General features: G+C 41.6%; 2 protein-coding genes across 2 annotated transcripts; both read right to left on the bottom strand.

The window, feature by feature from the left end:
* Positions 1 to 4,640: 4,640 nt before the first annotated feature.
* chrna9a (cholinergic receptor, nicotinic, alpha 9a) lies at positions 4,641 to 7,605 on the bottom strand. Its single transcript, XM_068750828.1, has 7 exons — positions 7,560 to 7,605; positions 7,298 to 7,443; positions 6,743 to 6,897; positions 6,465 to 6,645; positions 5,922 to 6,273; positions 4,895 to 5,502; positions 4,641 to 4,811 (listed from the first exon to the last, which is right to left on the bottom strand). The coding sequence occupies exons 1-7, from the start codon at positions 7,603 to 7,605 to the stop codon at positions 4,641 to 4,643; spliced, it is 1,659 nt and encodes a 552-aa protein (XP_068606929.1).
* Positions 7,606 to 11,055: 3,450 nt separating this feature from the next.
* Positions 11,056 to 13,863, bottom strand: rhoh (ras homolog family member H). The gene is made up of 3 exons (XM_068751032.1): positions 13,848 to 13,863; positions 11,897 to 11,975; positions 11,056 to 11,647 (listed from the first exon to the last, which is right to left on the bottom strand). The coding sequence occupies exons 1-3, from the start codon at positions 13,861 to 13,863 to the stop codon at positions 11,056 to 11,058; spliced, it is 687 nt and encodes a 228-aa protein (XP_068607133.1).
* Positions 13,864 to 15,042: the final 1,179 nt, after the last annotated feature.

Here is a 15,042-nt window from a genome sequence, read left to right on the forward strand (position 1 = left end):
TTTGTACTGTGCCATTACCAGAAGGTCTTTATATTAGAGTATAAATGTATAGATAATTTCCCTACCTGTGTATTTCACATGCCGATCTTGTGAGTAGCATTGACCCTAGAGGATGCTTAGAACTGTTTTTACCTTTTTAACAAATTGATGCTTCAAGAATACTGTGACTTTTTCTAAATGAAACTACTTTGTTAGCCCCTTGGTCTCAGACGTTAACATGTTGCTGCTAAGTTTTTGTACCGTAGACTTGGATCCTGATCTGTATGTTATATTGAACTTCCTGCTCCTACTGTACAGGGGCACCTTGTGTAACAGATAAATATGTCCCCCACCTCTACACATGTGCATTGTGCTTTATATTTTCCTCCATCCCCAGACTAATGTCAGTTCCCTGACTGATGTTTCTTTATTAAACACAATATTTACCTCACACTCTTCACCTTTGTTTTTTTTTGTTTGTTTTGTTTTTTTGTTGGCCATGTCCAAAAAAAGAAAATATAATTATTAATAACATTTTCATGTTTTTGGAACACTCATGTTAACCTTCCATTATTCTTGAATCATAGCTTCTGCACCGACGTCATTGACACCCAGACCCTTTTCTTGCAGTCTCTAAACATTTAATCTTCTCCTGGGGCATTTTTTTTACCTGATCCCCTTTTTTTTTTATTTAATTGAATAAAGTTTATTTCGAACATAAATGAGATAAAACAAACGAGATTCAGAAGAAGAAGAAAACAACAACAAAATCGATACTATTTAAAACGGTTCTCTGTTCGAAAAGGAACAGGATGAAGAAAAACGTATTTAAACTTCATCATATGAAATTGAGATCAAATTTGCTGCTTCGTGCATAAGTCTATTTAACATGCACAATATGCCCTTCGTGAAAAACCTGACTTCCCATCACTAACAGTCAGTGTGGCCAAAGTAAATGGCAACATGTCACGTGCATCCTTCAAAAGCTCCCACACAGGTGACCTCTAAACCAGTTCCATTCTGAATTTGAAAGTCAACCCACCACATCTACGGTCTGTTACGTTGGATGGTTTGCAGCAAGACGGCAAAGCATCCCCTGAAATCGTGTGGAGCACAGATGGCAGCCATCCAACTGCGTCTGTCCAGCCAAGACTCATATTTACATGTCCCTCTCACCTCTCCACTGTCAGTGACATGAAGTAAAAGAAAAACCATCCTAAAAGTCAAAGGTTTGACATTCGAAGCGAACATGTAGCTCAATAGTGCCACCTGCCGGATTGCAGCTCTCAATAACATTCGAATTCTCACGACCACAGGTTTAATTTAATAAATGAGCAGGATCAGGTGTGTCAGAGTCAGGTGAAGGATACCGAGGGCGTGGCTGTTTTCCTGGTGAGTGTTTTAATGCTAAGGCTCAGTTTTATGTATTTTTGTGAATAGAACTGCATAATTGATTCACTATTAGCTGTTTTTAAAACGAAATAATAGCATGTGCTTGAGGGGATAGCAACTTCACTCATTATTGGGCTCAATGTTATTTCCTTGGATAAATTTAACCCTATTTGAATCCCAGGTATTTTCTCATCTAATGTAGTATAGCAATTGTTACCAACTTTACTACCTTATTTGTGAATTTTGGTGATAAAGTTGTTCACCAGGCTCTCATACACTTTGTTAAAATCCAAACCACAATGCACTTAGCCCACAGGCACAGCTGTTTTTTTGCACAGCAGAGACTGAGAGCGTGCTAAAAGGCGTTTTCTCAGGAAGATTTAACAGAGACGTATTTTGCAGCCGAGTGACGGGTCAAAGGTTTGAGTTCATTGATTTGTATTTCATGAGCAAATATGAGAGAGTACTGCGTTGTCCCTGCTCCAAGTTGTCACCATACTGTTCATATCACAAACACGATATTTATTTTCTCCACCTCACCTCCCCGAACACACTCTCTCTCACACACACACACACACACACTGAAGTCGGAGCGAGCATTTCTTTTCTTTAATGTAGTGACAACAAATCAAATGTTTGCAGCATAATATGCATTTACGTTTCTGAATAACTAGCCATGAACTCTGAGCATAGAGTTAATTCTAACATTCTAGAAGGGGATTCCTATAGACTCTAAAGCTGCGTTCAACGCCACCTGTCCCATTTCCTGCACGTATCCAGTGACACTATTCACCACGCTTTGCGTCTCTTCTGATTTCTTGATTGTCTTGTTGCACAGCTCCGTACGTTTACTATCGCACACAAACATGGCTGTTTCCTTCTCATTCCGTTCCCTCCTCTGCTTCACGTTCTGCTCCTTCAGTCTTCTGAGGTTTTCTTCGCTCACTTTTTGTTGCTGAATTTTCATTCGAATAAGCCTCAGCTCCACCTGGAGGCCGGTTGTTCTCTTATTGACTGCCTTCTGATTTTCCATCTGTATGTCCCTTTCTCTTTGGTTCTCCTCCCTCTCGCGTCTTAGCAGGTGTTCCATTTGCCTTCTCATGTTCTCCTCCTTCCTCCTCTGGTCCTCCAAGCTCTGGGTTAGTCGGTCGAGCTCTTTTTGCAGAGCATCCCTCTTCATTTCCTCCTCCTGCCTAATGGCCTGCTCTTTCTGTACTTGCTGAAGTTCTCTTTCTTGCTCTTTCTTTCCATTCTCCACATGATCTTTATGGATTTTTGCCTCCACTGCTCTTTTCATTTTCCCCTCACGCCCAGATTGCTCTTCAAGCATTTTAGTAACTTGTTCCAGCTTTTCTTGAAGCGCTTGTCTCCTCTCCCTTTCTTCTCTGCGTACCTCCATCACCTTCGTTAACTCTTGTAGCTCCCTTTCTTTCTCCTTCTGGTATTTGTCCTCCACCCCTTGTCTGTAAGCCTCCTCCCATTTTCTTGCCTCCTTTTCCTCCTTTTCAATCTCCAGCTCGTGTTTTTTCATCAGCTCCTCCAGCTCCTTCTTACTTTTTTGCTGAATCGTCTCTAGTTCCTTTTCATATGCCTCTTTTACTGTAGTTTCCAACTCTTTATCCTCCTTCCCATCCAGCAGCCTCCTCCCTTCCTGCAACACGGTAGCCAGAGCCTCCTCTGCTTTCTGCATCATCTTGCTGTCATAGTAGCTCCCTTTGTTTACCTGTAACAGCCTGTCCACTATGGAAAACAGCTCGGACACCTGCTCCTTGGTCTTGTAGGTATGGTTGTTGAAGACACAGTACCTCCCTCCACATCCGTCAACCAGCTGTCCCAGCTCGCTGCACTCGTCGATCATGCAATGCTGGATGGAGTTCCCTTCTCCCAGAAGGTCTCCGTGGGTAAAAACAACCACACAGAAACTCAAAGCATGGGAACCCATTGCCTGTTTAAAGTGACGGAGCGCCTCCTTCTCCTCTTTAGTAAACCTCCCTATCTGAATTACAAGAAGGAAAACATGGGGCCCGGGATACAGAAGGCTAAAACTCCTCCTCAGTTCCCGTTGCACGCCATCTGTAGTCTGCTGAGTGTCCAGGAAGCCCGGCGTGTCCAGAATTGTCAGGTGTCTCCCACAAAATTCTCCGCAGGCTCTATGACAGCATTTGGTGACGGAGGAGCTGCCAGCCATTGAGTCAAAAACATTACGGCCCAAGATGGTGTTGGCGGTGGAGCTTTTCCCGCTGCCAGTCTTCCCAAGTAAAATCAGTCTAATGTTATTGGATGATGGGGAAGGCAACGTCTTACCTGGAAATGTTGCAAAGTCGAAAATTACGGTCAAAGAAAGAAGCAAACAAACAGTTCAGGACGTTCCGACTTACTTGCACAGTTGATGCCAGACAATTGCTTGCTAATGGATGACATGCTGCTTCTAGTAACAGCATTTAATACACTGAGAGCAAACGCAAACGGCACCTCGCCTTATAAATCCAAAAACTGTGGGCGTGTCCGACAGGTGACGTGTAAAACCCATTTGAACTCTAACCAGTGGCCTCATCGTGTTTCCAGTATCAGTCTACAAAAAAAGAAAAGGCTGGTCCAATGGTCTGTCTCTGAAACACTGAGCACAGCAGAACTTATCTAAGATGAATGCTCCAGCGTGAGGTCATGGTCCAGGTTTAGGTAAAGGTCGCTGGCTGAGATCGTTTGTTGGTGAAGACGTTCGTGTGAGGAAAATCCAACTGACCATTGGACCGTCTTTATCTCACTGTTCAATTGTCCACTGCAAATCCATACTATAGATGTGCTGCTAGGACTTCAGACCAATATCATTGATTAAGGTGTCTTTAACCCTCCCGTTATCCTTAAATATTACTGATTTTATTTAGCATATTGGCCTCCATAATATGATTGACAGAATATTGTTGACCATCTATTGTTCACCCTCATGTTCCAGGCGAAACCTGGATTGTCTTACTTCTCCGCTGATCTTGCAACCGAGAAGCTGTGAATCTAAACTGATCATGTGTGCAATAGCGATTTTGTCCTCTCAACGTCCAAGTAACCAAAAAAAAAGCAATTAATGTTCACCACAACACACACGCACGCGCACACACAAACACACACACCACAATACTGACATATCACATTCATTTTCACAAAAATAGTTTGAATATCTGCTGTTATAGCAAAGTAAAAACGAGGTAACTCTTGAACAACGGCAATGATGGAGGATGAATAGTATCGTCGTGGTAAAAAAGTTGGAAAGGCTGTCATGATGCCTTGGCGATGATGAGGATGCTCATGAGAAAGACCATCACGAAGAAAATCCACATGAAAAACCTATCCATCACCTTCGCAACCTTCTTCCACTCTGCTACTTTGACACAAGTAGCCTTCTGCTCGCGAAAGCAGTTGGCGATGAACTGGATGTTCGTCAATACCTGAGGAAAAGACAGGTATCACCTCAAGGGAAGACGGGCAATCAGAGCAGACGGTAAAATGTTGCGACGGCGCGCTGGTTCACCTGTTTATGCTGGAGACAGGGGCAGCAGCAGGGGCAGGCTGGGACTTGAAGTTTCTCTGCGGGAAACAGGAGCGGTTCTTTCAGCCCTCCATTCAGGTGCTGGAGGTTTTGCGGATATGGTGGGGCCTTGTAGTTCATTTCATTCCCTTTGATGTGCTGGTACTGCTGTATGCACTCTCTCTTCCCATCCCCCTCCTGCAGCCTGGACGCCTGGTGGCTGTGGTTTCTGTAATGGGGATGGTAGCCGCTGGTGCTGCCGTTCACCTGACTCTCGTGATGCTTGTTGTGATGATGGAGACCATGGCCATTGGTGTACTTGTATCGATCACTGTCGTGACTGTAGATGTCGTGGACATGGTCATCAGGGTAGCTGCCCTTGTCCCTAAGGGGTTCCTCAGGGTAGCGTCGGGTCTTCTCACTCTCCAGTGATGTGCAGTTCTCCCCCACCTCATAGACGAAGAAGATTTTGGACATGTAGTCTATGATCAACACCTTCGCCCAGTGTGGGACTGGCCTGGCCTCAGCGCCACAGAAATGAATGTTCATGATGAAGATGGTGAGAGAGGTGGAGGCTGTGATCATGGTCATGGTGGCGATGTAGTATTTGCCTTGAGAAGAAGACAACAAAGCAGTTGGCATGAAATTTATACAGAGCTGTCCTAACTCTCAAAGTAGCAGGTTTAACACTCGTATTAATATTTCTCACTAACAATGATTGGAAAAGGCACGTAATGGAAATGGAGGACAAGTTAGAATATAAATATAAACCCTAGTATGTCATGATGAGATGGAAAAAAAACAAACTAAGATGAAGCTTCAGGCAGTTGTTTCGTTTTCCACTGCAGCTTTAAGACCTTTAAAGATTAGATAAATTTGTTTCCTGTTGCACGAAAAAGACAAGGTACTCAAATATATTTAGACCAGGCTGGGCTCCTTAACATAAGCAAGTAAAGTATATATAGTTTAGTTTTCAATCTATACTGTATAATATTATATAGTTTAATAATTGATGAATTGACATTCACACCTATATAGGGCATGTTTTCTGCTGGAGGCATGCTCTCAGCGACCAACAGCTGAAACACAGTGAGCGCCAGCAGCACCGTGACCCCGAGGGAAACCTTCTCGCCAGAGTCGGCGGGCAGGTAGAAGCCCAGTGGGGCCAGGAACGAGATGAGGAAGCAGGGCAGGAGCAGGTTGAAGATGTAGAAGGACGAGCGGCGCTTCAAGAGCAGCGTGTAGGTTATGTCGGTGTAAGGGTCCGGGCAGCAGCCGTACACCAAGACGTTTCTGACAGCTGGCATGCCGTGACATTCCCACTCCACGTTCTCCACAAAATCAGACAGGTCGCCGCTGTCCATGGCCAAACTGATGTCAACCTGCGTAGAGGGCACACAGGAAGACGTTCGCGGCTGTGGGTACCAACACGTGTCTTTGGATGGTCGCCGTTAAAATCTAAATAATGAAAATGACTCTTTTAATCAATCTGCAGGAAAACCTTTAGCCACTTGGGAGCAGCAGATGAGCTACGTCTCATTCTGAAGTTCCTCCACCCTGAACATCAGCACACCTGGTTGCCATTGTAGGTCCAGGAGCCGAAGGTGAGGTTGCACTGCTGCCAGTCAAACGGGAAGTAGGAGACATCCACCACACATGTGCTCTTTGTGATTGCCGGAGAGTCCCAGATGATCTCGCCGTTATAGCGCAGCTTCACGTTGGTGCTCGATGTGCCTGCGGACTCTTCATCAGCTCTATACGATCATACAGTGCAAAAAGGACATCATTCAATCTGTTCTGCATCTTTTTTATTTTTTTATTGTGCTTTGTCTTCTATCTCTTTCTACTGACTTGTTATATAAAACGATGTCTGGCTTCCAAACCAGGTCACTGGGAATGTTGATCATCTCAAGATTGTCATAATCCTCCTTGTCCCACTTGAGGTATGCATCGTGCCAGACCTGCCTGATCCACAGGTACGTGGTCAACACCTGGTTCCTCTCATCCTTCACACACACACACATGCAAACATATTTAAAGGGGGAGTGCTTTAGTCGCACAGCCGGTGAAACCTGTCCTGCTCTGGAGGAGTTTCACCGAGTCTGACTTCATCAACTCTACAAAACTAGTCTCTCCTCAGTCCGGTTCTTTTTTAATGTTCACTCTATATATGAGTTATATTAGTGTGTGACAAACAACAGGAACGTGAATCACATAAATCAATATTGACAGATCTTGATCTTCCTTTAAGCATTATTATTTGTTCATTATTATTAAGTATTGACAAGCTGGACATTTCTCCTGTTAAACTTTGATGTGGCAAACGCGTTCACTCCAGAGTCATTAAAAAAACAAGGACTAAATTTGGCGCATTGCTAGCGTTTGTATGATTTCCTCTCTACGCACCATGTCTTTGATCTGGGACAGAGTGATCTGCAGAGAGACATTGAGAGCCTTGTCTGTGTCCTCTACAGGTCTCAGAGCATTGGAATAGTCCTCCATTAGATCATTCAGAAGCTTGCGGGCATAATGACCCTGAGCTCCTTGGGACACTGAGGGGGGTATAAGAGGAGAGCAGAATACAAGGTGGAATTGGCTTTTACGAAATAAAACAAACATCCGTCTCTGCATCAAATAACAGCAACGCGATCGATCACGCGGAGCTGACCTTGCACCAATAGGCTGATCCAAACCAACAGCGTTGCCTTCCTCATTTTCACCCAGCTACAAAGGCGGGGGGGGGTCAATTATTCAGCAAAGGTCCCGGAGCATCACGATACTCTGATCTCCATCTCCCCTGCGGAGGCTCAGTGAGCTGAGACCACAGAAAACTCGTACATCCTGTCAAAAGCTCTGAATGCTTCACTAGCTGTTAGTCGCAATCTGCTTGTGTTACTGTGCTTCTGTGTGTGTGATCGCTCCTGTGGAACAAGACCTCACTCTCTCACACACACACACACAGGTGCATGGGTACACAGGTACTGCAGTATCACATAACGAACAGACACTAAAAGAAACATGATGCCTGCAGCCCTATCCACATACCGTATTGTGTACATGGCCACAACCAGCTGGACAACACACACACACACAAGCACACACAAACCCACACACGCAGAACCTTACATTTTCTGTGCAACAGGTGAGACTTTTGGTCTGTCAACAAGTACTGTCAAGGTTTCTCATGAATGTGTGCCACAGTTGAAAAACTGCTTGTTGAAAGAAAAGGATTAAAGGATTTCAAAATATGCATTATAAGTAGCTCAGTTTTAAGAATATACCTAAATATATTGTAGATCGGTTCATTTGTACACACACATAGCTATGAATCTATATCTTTATAAACTTAAACTATCTTCAATATACGTACCACAAAGCCGGAAATTAAGTTGGGTAAATTACAAGACACCTGCATCAAACATTTAATGAACGTTGTTCAATGCCCCTGAAAGGCATGACATTATTAATAAAGTTTGTGTAAAGGAAATACAAAAAATTAAAAGATTTTTTTTTCATTTTCTCATGCTTTTTCTAATCGTTTAATTTTAATCAGTGTTTGACTTAAATTACTTCAAATGACACAAATCATGATCATTGTAGCTTGCAGTAAAAAAAAAAATCTTATTCTAATACTGAATTAAAAAACTTAAAACTCAAATCAGTCAGAAATGTTTCTCTGTTTTACTTATTAACTGCAGAATACTGCACTTTGTGATGTGTTAATGTGTCACTGAGTTTCTGTGGTATAGTGATCGAGCATAAGACAGGTGTTTCCTGTGTGTGTGTGTAAGAGAGAGAGAGGGGGGGGGGGGGTGAAAGAAAAAGACACAGACACTAAAGCTACGGTAGGTAAACGTGTTTGTATGCTGAAATGAAAGTGTCTCATATAGCGTGCTGTAAAAACATGACTCTATGGGGGTGGGCACAGAGTAAACGGAAAACAAAATGGATCAAATCCCATGTGACGCCGACCTCCATTGATCTGTATAATAAAATAGTCTTTTTTCATAGGTGGCATTTTTAATTTGATTTAGCTGCATCAGTTCCAGGTTTTCTGCGATTGTTCCTGTAACGTGACAGTAGTGTCTTTCTGGGACCGTGAACGAGTCTGGAGATCCGTGCCGCTCATATGAACGGTCAAAATGTGGACACAGACAAAGAAATCTGTGCATTTACAGATGGAATAACAGCTTAGTCTCGCAATTAGTTTTGTGTTTATTCACAAAAATATAGACTCGCCGGCCTTATGCTTTCAAGTCAGCTCACTATAATATTTTGTGAGTGTAGCAATACTTAAGATGTACGACACAAAGTACAACTGGGCTGAAGGTGAAGATGCACGCAGATGGTTTACAAGAAGCAATAACACAATGTACAAAATGTTAGAATGTCCAAAATACATAAGTGAAAGTACAAAAGTATATCAAAATATACTTGAATTCTGAAAAGTTAAAATAATACATATGCAGAATTGCCCCTTTCAGAAAGATTAACATAATTAAATTCTACCTATTGATTTATGTACAACACCTGTTCATTTTGCAGCTGGTAAAACAGACACGCATTTTAATTCAAAGCGAGTGAACATCCATAAAACGATCAATAAAGGTTCTGTGTTGAGAATGGACATTATACATAATAATATTCATTCATCCATTTTCTTCACCCATTAAACCAAAATCCATGTCACGGGATCTACTAACTAGAGCCTCTCCCAGCAGTCTAAGGGCGAGAGGCCGGGGACACCCTGGACTAGCCGCCAATTCATCACAGGGTAACACGTAGACGGGCAATCTTTCTCACACACACTCACACTTTTCAATTTTCATTTTACCAATTGCATGTAGTATATGGAGGTGGGAGGAAGCCAGAGAACCCACACAGACACGGGGAGAACATAAAAACTCCTCACAGAAAGGCCCCAAGTTGGATTTGAACCTGTATATGTGAGAGAGACAGTGCATAGTCTGGGGAATATGGTATTGTGGTAGTTGTGGGAGAGACGGCACAATGATAGATGAAGGATCTGACCGCAGCAGGCAGTAAAACGCGCTCAAGTCTCAAAGCCTCTCTCAACATCAGCAGTCAAGCAATTATCAGATGGTAAAAGGTGCAAAAAGATGCAGTCTTTAGAATCCTGTAGAGGCAGGGCTTCATACACAAGAATAATATGTATATTATATGTATATGTAGATTTTGTACATACAATGTATAATTATTATTTCAAGTTGGGGATTTTCTGGAGGTTTTTTTCTTTAAAATTGCAAAAAATAAGGCTGAAAAGGCTGCTTCATAATTAATGCATATTATTGCTTAAATTCAATGCAGACTCGCTCTGAAAATATTTTAGGATTGGTTAGCAAGGTGAGAAAACACAGCTGTGATCGTGGGGAGGGGGACCAATGAATGAATGATTATTAGAAGCATTTTAATTTTTTTGATATTATGTCCAGCCATTCTCATTTTTGTTCTAAGAAAAGAAACTTTTTTTATTAAAAAAAAAAAAAAAAAAAATCACATTTGTATCGTGAGCTTTTAAGAAACGTATAGAAACGTAATTTGTTATGTTTGCAATTCACAGGTAATTTATTATAATATTATTCTTACATTTTGTTTGAAATGCAAAAAAATGTCAAATCAAATGAACGTCTTAAGTCCGATCTCCTTTCAGCAGGCCTGTTGGTGAACCTTTGACCCATCCATGAAATGTTATCCTCTCGACAGAAATAATAGATGCCGTTCGTTACTCAACTACCGGCTGGAAGTCGGAGTGAACAGATTCAGACTACAAAGGTTTCGGGAGCAATGGAGTTGAATTTAACTTCTTTGATCTTCACTGGTGCAAATCACACGATACAAAACACATATTGCTTTACAACCGACAGTAATTAACACATAATTGTGGAATTTGCATAATGATACTGAAGGCACTCATTTGGTTACACAGCAATATTATGATGCTTTCCTCTCCAAGAAATCATTTGTTGTTTCAGTATTAAAACTTTAAAACCTTTCCAATATTTAAAAAAAATATCCCATTACTGCAAGATTTTCTCTTGCCCCATTTGAAATGAAGAATTGTCAAACGGAACTCTTTGTTCACATCTCTCCCAGCAAATGATTTAAAAACGAGAAGTTCCACCTCGTTTTTAAAAAGTCGACGGTCAAAAGACCTTGCACTGGTTTATGCTGAACATGCGTCTCCTGGCCTGCTTCTTGGCCTGGTCTACAGCCATCCTCACTGCGTGCTCGAACACCTGCTGCACACCGCGGTTGCTTAACGAAGAACACTCCAGGTAGCCTTTAGCACAGACTTCATGAGCCATCTGCCGCCCCTCGGCTGCAGAGATGCAGCAGCCCCGATATGCGCCCATCTCCCGTAGATCTGTCTGGGTGGCCACGACCAACACTGGCGCCCTGGGCAAGTTCTCCCGAACCTCGGTAATCCACTTGCTCCGGATGCTGGCCAGCGAGGTTGGGTTGGCCACGGAGTAGCAGATAAGGACGATGTCGGCATGCTGGTAGGACCTCGGCCGGATCTGCCTGAAATTGTCGTTTCCCGCCGTGTCCCACAGCCCGAGGCTAATCTGTACGCCGTCCATGTGCACTTCGACTCCCGTGTTCTCGAACACCGTGGGCCTGTAGGAGTCGGGAAAGGTCTCCGAGGTGAAGCGGACCAACAGGGCCGTCTTGCCCACAGCACTGTCCCCAACCAGGACACATTTCACAGACATCTCCGTCAGGCTCGTCTCACCGCTTGACGTTTGTGAAGTTCGCAGTTGGCTCAATGTTTGCTGCCCCTCCGTGCACAGCTGCTCGCGTTCATAGCAGTGGACGGGTTTGAGGTAACTCCATTGTTGGAGCTGTCCTGTCTAGGACGCCTCGTCTCATCGTCTTCACATGTCTCTAATATAGATCATGTATGCGGAATCAGCGGTTCCACAGGAAGGAGCTCCTGCACATTGTTCACATCATTTTCTTGAGGGCGTTTGGGGATTATCTCACTTCTGCTTGGCCTCTTTCAGCACATCCGGCTTCTGGAGATGATCTGGAGGGACGTCGTCGTCATCGGTTTGGAGAGGGGCTAGAGAGATCGGGAGAGTTTAGGTCACAAACAGGTCTGTGAGGAGACATTTACTTACATGCTTCTGCAGCTGATGGATGCTTTTCCTCCAAAATTTTGGACGCAAAGTGTACATGTACTTGAATTTAAATATTAGTAGTTAAGCACAATCACTGCATGTGGGAGATGCCGTTAATTATATTTTTCAGAATAACTTATAATTACATCATGTAAATTTAAACTGAAGTGTTAACTTTTGTAGAATTAAATGTATATTTAAGTAGTGATTAACTACGGAAGTGAAGATGCATGTGTCTGGGTGTGGCAAGAAGTCCATAGCTTGGTCAATACCAGTGTCTCGTGCATTATAGCATGCATATGAACTGTCTGTCTCAAAGTATCCTCCTTATGAACTGTCCTGATTTAGATTTAAATGGTAATGTTTTGCATTTGAATCGTGGGATTTTTAAGCTGTATGTTCAAACTGAAAGTTCGACATACAATAGTGAAGCAGTGGAGGAAAGAAAACATTTTCAAACCCACTGATCAAAATCAATGGAAAAGCCTCCACGTAAAAATGGGACTCTTTTAGTTTAGTGTTTTTTGCACAACTCAACTTTGTAAATAATCTCCCTGGAAGAAGCAGCGTTGAAAGTGAACACTCTTCTAACTTCACAAATGTTATTCGTGAACCGGTTCTCAAGTTTAAATAAGTTTTTTTTTTTTAGCTTCATAGAAACTTGTTAGATTTAAGACAGAATGTGAACGTGAAGGTCTCTTCAGCACCGCCGAATGAAGAAATGAATAATAATAATTACCTTTCTTGCCACTTGTCGATCTTTAACGGGCGGATGCTGACTGCCGCCTTCAAAGGTCGACGGGCATAAAAAAAAAAAAAAAATACAAGCCTCGAGATCAAAAGCAGATTCTTATTTAGAAAATCATGATATCTTGGAAATTGTATTGATTACAGAAATGACCAGATACGCGGATCGGGTCGTTCGGCAGCTTGTCCAACACGGTTCAGACGGTTTATGTCGATGGATGTACAAAATGAAAGAAAGTAACGCATCCGTTCTGAGGAGGTGTGACTATTACGGTTCGCCTCCCCCACGGCACAGCAGCGGGGGGGGGGGTTCTTTTTTTTTTGCGTGGATTATTAGCGACATATTTGATGAGGATTTGTTTCGTTGCAGCGCATGGCAAAGCGCTCCCCGTCGATTTCACGCAAAAAAATTACATAACATAAAATAAAATGTTAAAAAAAGTTTATTTTGACCGATCTTAGGAAACAGTAATTAAAACGCGTGAAACTGGAGATGATGTGGGTTCAGAAAAAGGTTTGCAAGATCTCTGCTCCTTTATGGTCACTGGAATATAGATCACCTGTTTGAGACCGAGTTGAATTATGGGTGATGTAGGCCTTTGGCTTTTGTGTGCAGTCAAAAAGATATTTGGCGTTTTTTTTAATGTCATGAAGAACAGTGAAGCAGTCAGCTTGTCATAACGTTCACTTTTTAAATCCCGTACATCCAGAACCTCCAGAGATTTTCAAAAGGCTTCACTTGATTTGCAAACTTGCTTTGAGCTTGTCATATTCGAAAATAACAAGCAATATATATATTGGTCTATAAATAAACTGATTAATATCTTAATTTTCTCAATAAATAAAACAGAATACAAGCATCAAAAAATGTAAATATCACACATTTATCCGTGCACAATATTTTATGCAAGCAATAATTAGTGTTCCCCATTATAAGTAATCCCAGCGTAATACTCCTCCTCATGGACTGGTACAACCTCCTGATGCCTTCCTGTGACGGGACATTCCACTATTCAGTCAGATTTGCCTGAAGTCGCAGCAGTCTGTAGATTTTAGCGACTTCGCACTCGCTTCATCCGGCATGAAAGCTTAGGGTTGAATTCCCATTGAAGCTTGAGCAGGCAACCAGCTCTAAAGCAGAGGTGAGGTATTCTCTGCTTGTGAGAAATGATTAAATATGGCTTTATATATAAAAAAAATCTACTTTTTACGAGGAGGCTGAAAGATTTAAACAAGTTATTGTTTGTGGAATATGGCATATACTGTTACACATCAATTATAATTGCAAGAACATATATTATACTACATTGCAATTAAAAACGCACAATATGCAAATGATTACTTGGAAGCTGTCAGGTCTATCGCATGAAACTTGGTTGTGTTCATGGAGGGTTTGCTTTGTTGAAACAATAACAGGCTTAGTTATTCCATGTTAATAAGTTACACAAATAAAGTTTACTTATGTATGGGAATACACCTTTATTTAAGACTCATGAAACATACATAGTCTTTAAAAACTATTAAAGCTATAATCATGAGAAGAAAAACTGCCCATTGCCCATACAAAATGTATTTATAATTGTACAATTAACAATATAACATGTACACTCCGTAAAATATTCCTTTACGAAAAATATACAAAATATACACAACCAGAAAAACAGAGGCAATTTGAAATCTTCAACGCTAGTACATAAACAGCTTTAAAAAAGCAGCACAATGATTGACAAACTGCAACAGGTACAGGCTAGACATAATCAACTGGCTTCCAATGAAAGATTATTGAATTTTTACCTGAGTTTACGTGTCATTATAGGCGCAGCTTTTAAAGAATCAGGTTTGTAATATTTTTGTATTAATTGGCAAAAGTTGAATAATTTTTCAGTTTTAATGAGGTTAAAACCCTTCTCTGAATAAGTAAAAAAGTAAAAGTTCAACCAATGCCTTATCCAACATGGAGCCTTCAAAACAGTGGTCTTTCTTAACTTAAAAAAAAAGACACCAAGATAAATGTAAAGCCTTTTAAAAACAAATTGTTTGAAAAATGTACTTTCATGCTTCCTGCCAATGCAGTTAATTTCATAAACTCAAAATAATCCTTTGATAAGATCTGAATCAATTCTAAGAATTAAAATAAGCATACATTTTAGATTTGAATGAAATTTTAGTTCTAGAAATGGACAAAAAAAGAGAGGTGGGAGTATAATAAAATTGCTGACAGATATTGGTAACAAGTGTACCATACTGTTTATATTGCAATAA

The sequence above is a fragment of the Brachionichthys hirsutus genome, chromosome 17 (assembly GCF_040956055.1).
Source record: "Brachionichthys hirsutus isolate HB-005 chromosome 17, CSIRO-AGI_Bhir_v1, whole genome shotgun sequence".
Taxonomy (NCBI): domain Eukaryota; kingdom Metazoa; phylum Chordata; class Actinopteri; order Lophiiformes; family Brachionichthyidae; genus Brachionichthys; species Brachionichthys hirsutus.

Excerpts from the sequence above, each read along its gene's own strand:
- chrna9a (XM_068750828.1), bottom strand. The coding sequence starts at position 7,605 with ATGAGGAAGGCAACGCTGTTGGTTTGGATCAGCCTATTGGTGCAAG. Across the intron at positions 7,444-7,559 it reads GATCAGCCTATTGGTGCAAG|TGTCCCAAGGAGCTCAGGGT; the intron begins GTCAGCTCCGCG and ends TACCCCCCTCAG. Across the intron at positions 6,646-6,742 it reads GACATCGTTTTATATAACAA|AGCTGATGAAGAGTCCGCAG; the intron begins GTCAGTAGAAAG and ends ATGATCGTATAG.
- rhoh (XM_068751032.1), bottom strand. Across the intron at positions 11,648-11,896 it reads CTGAAAGAGGCCAAGCAGAA|CGGTGAGACGAGCCTGACGG; the intron begins GTGAGATAATCC and ends ACAAACGTCAAG.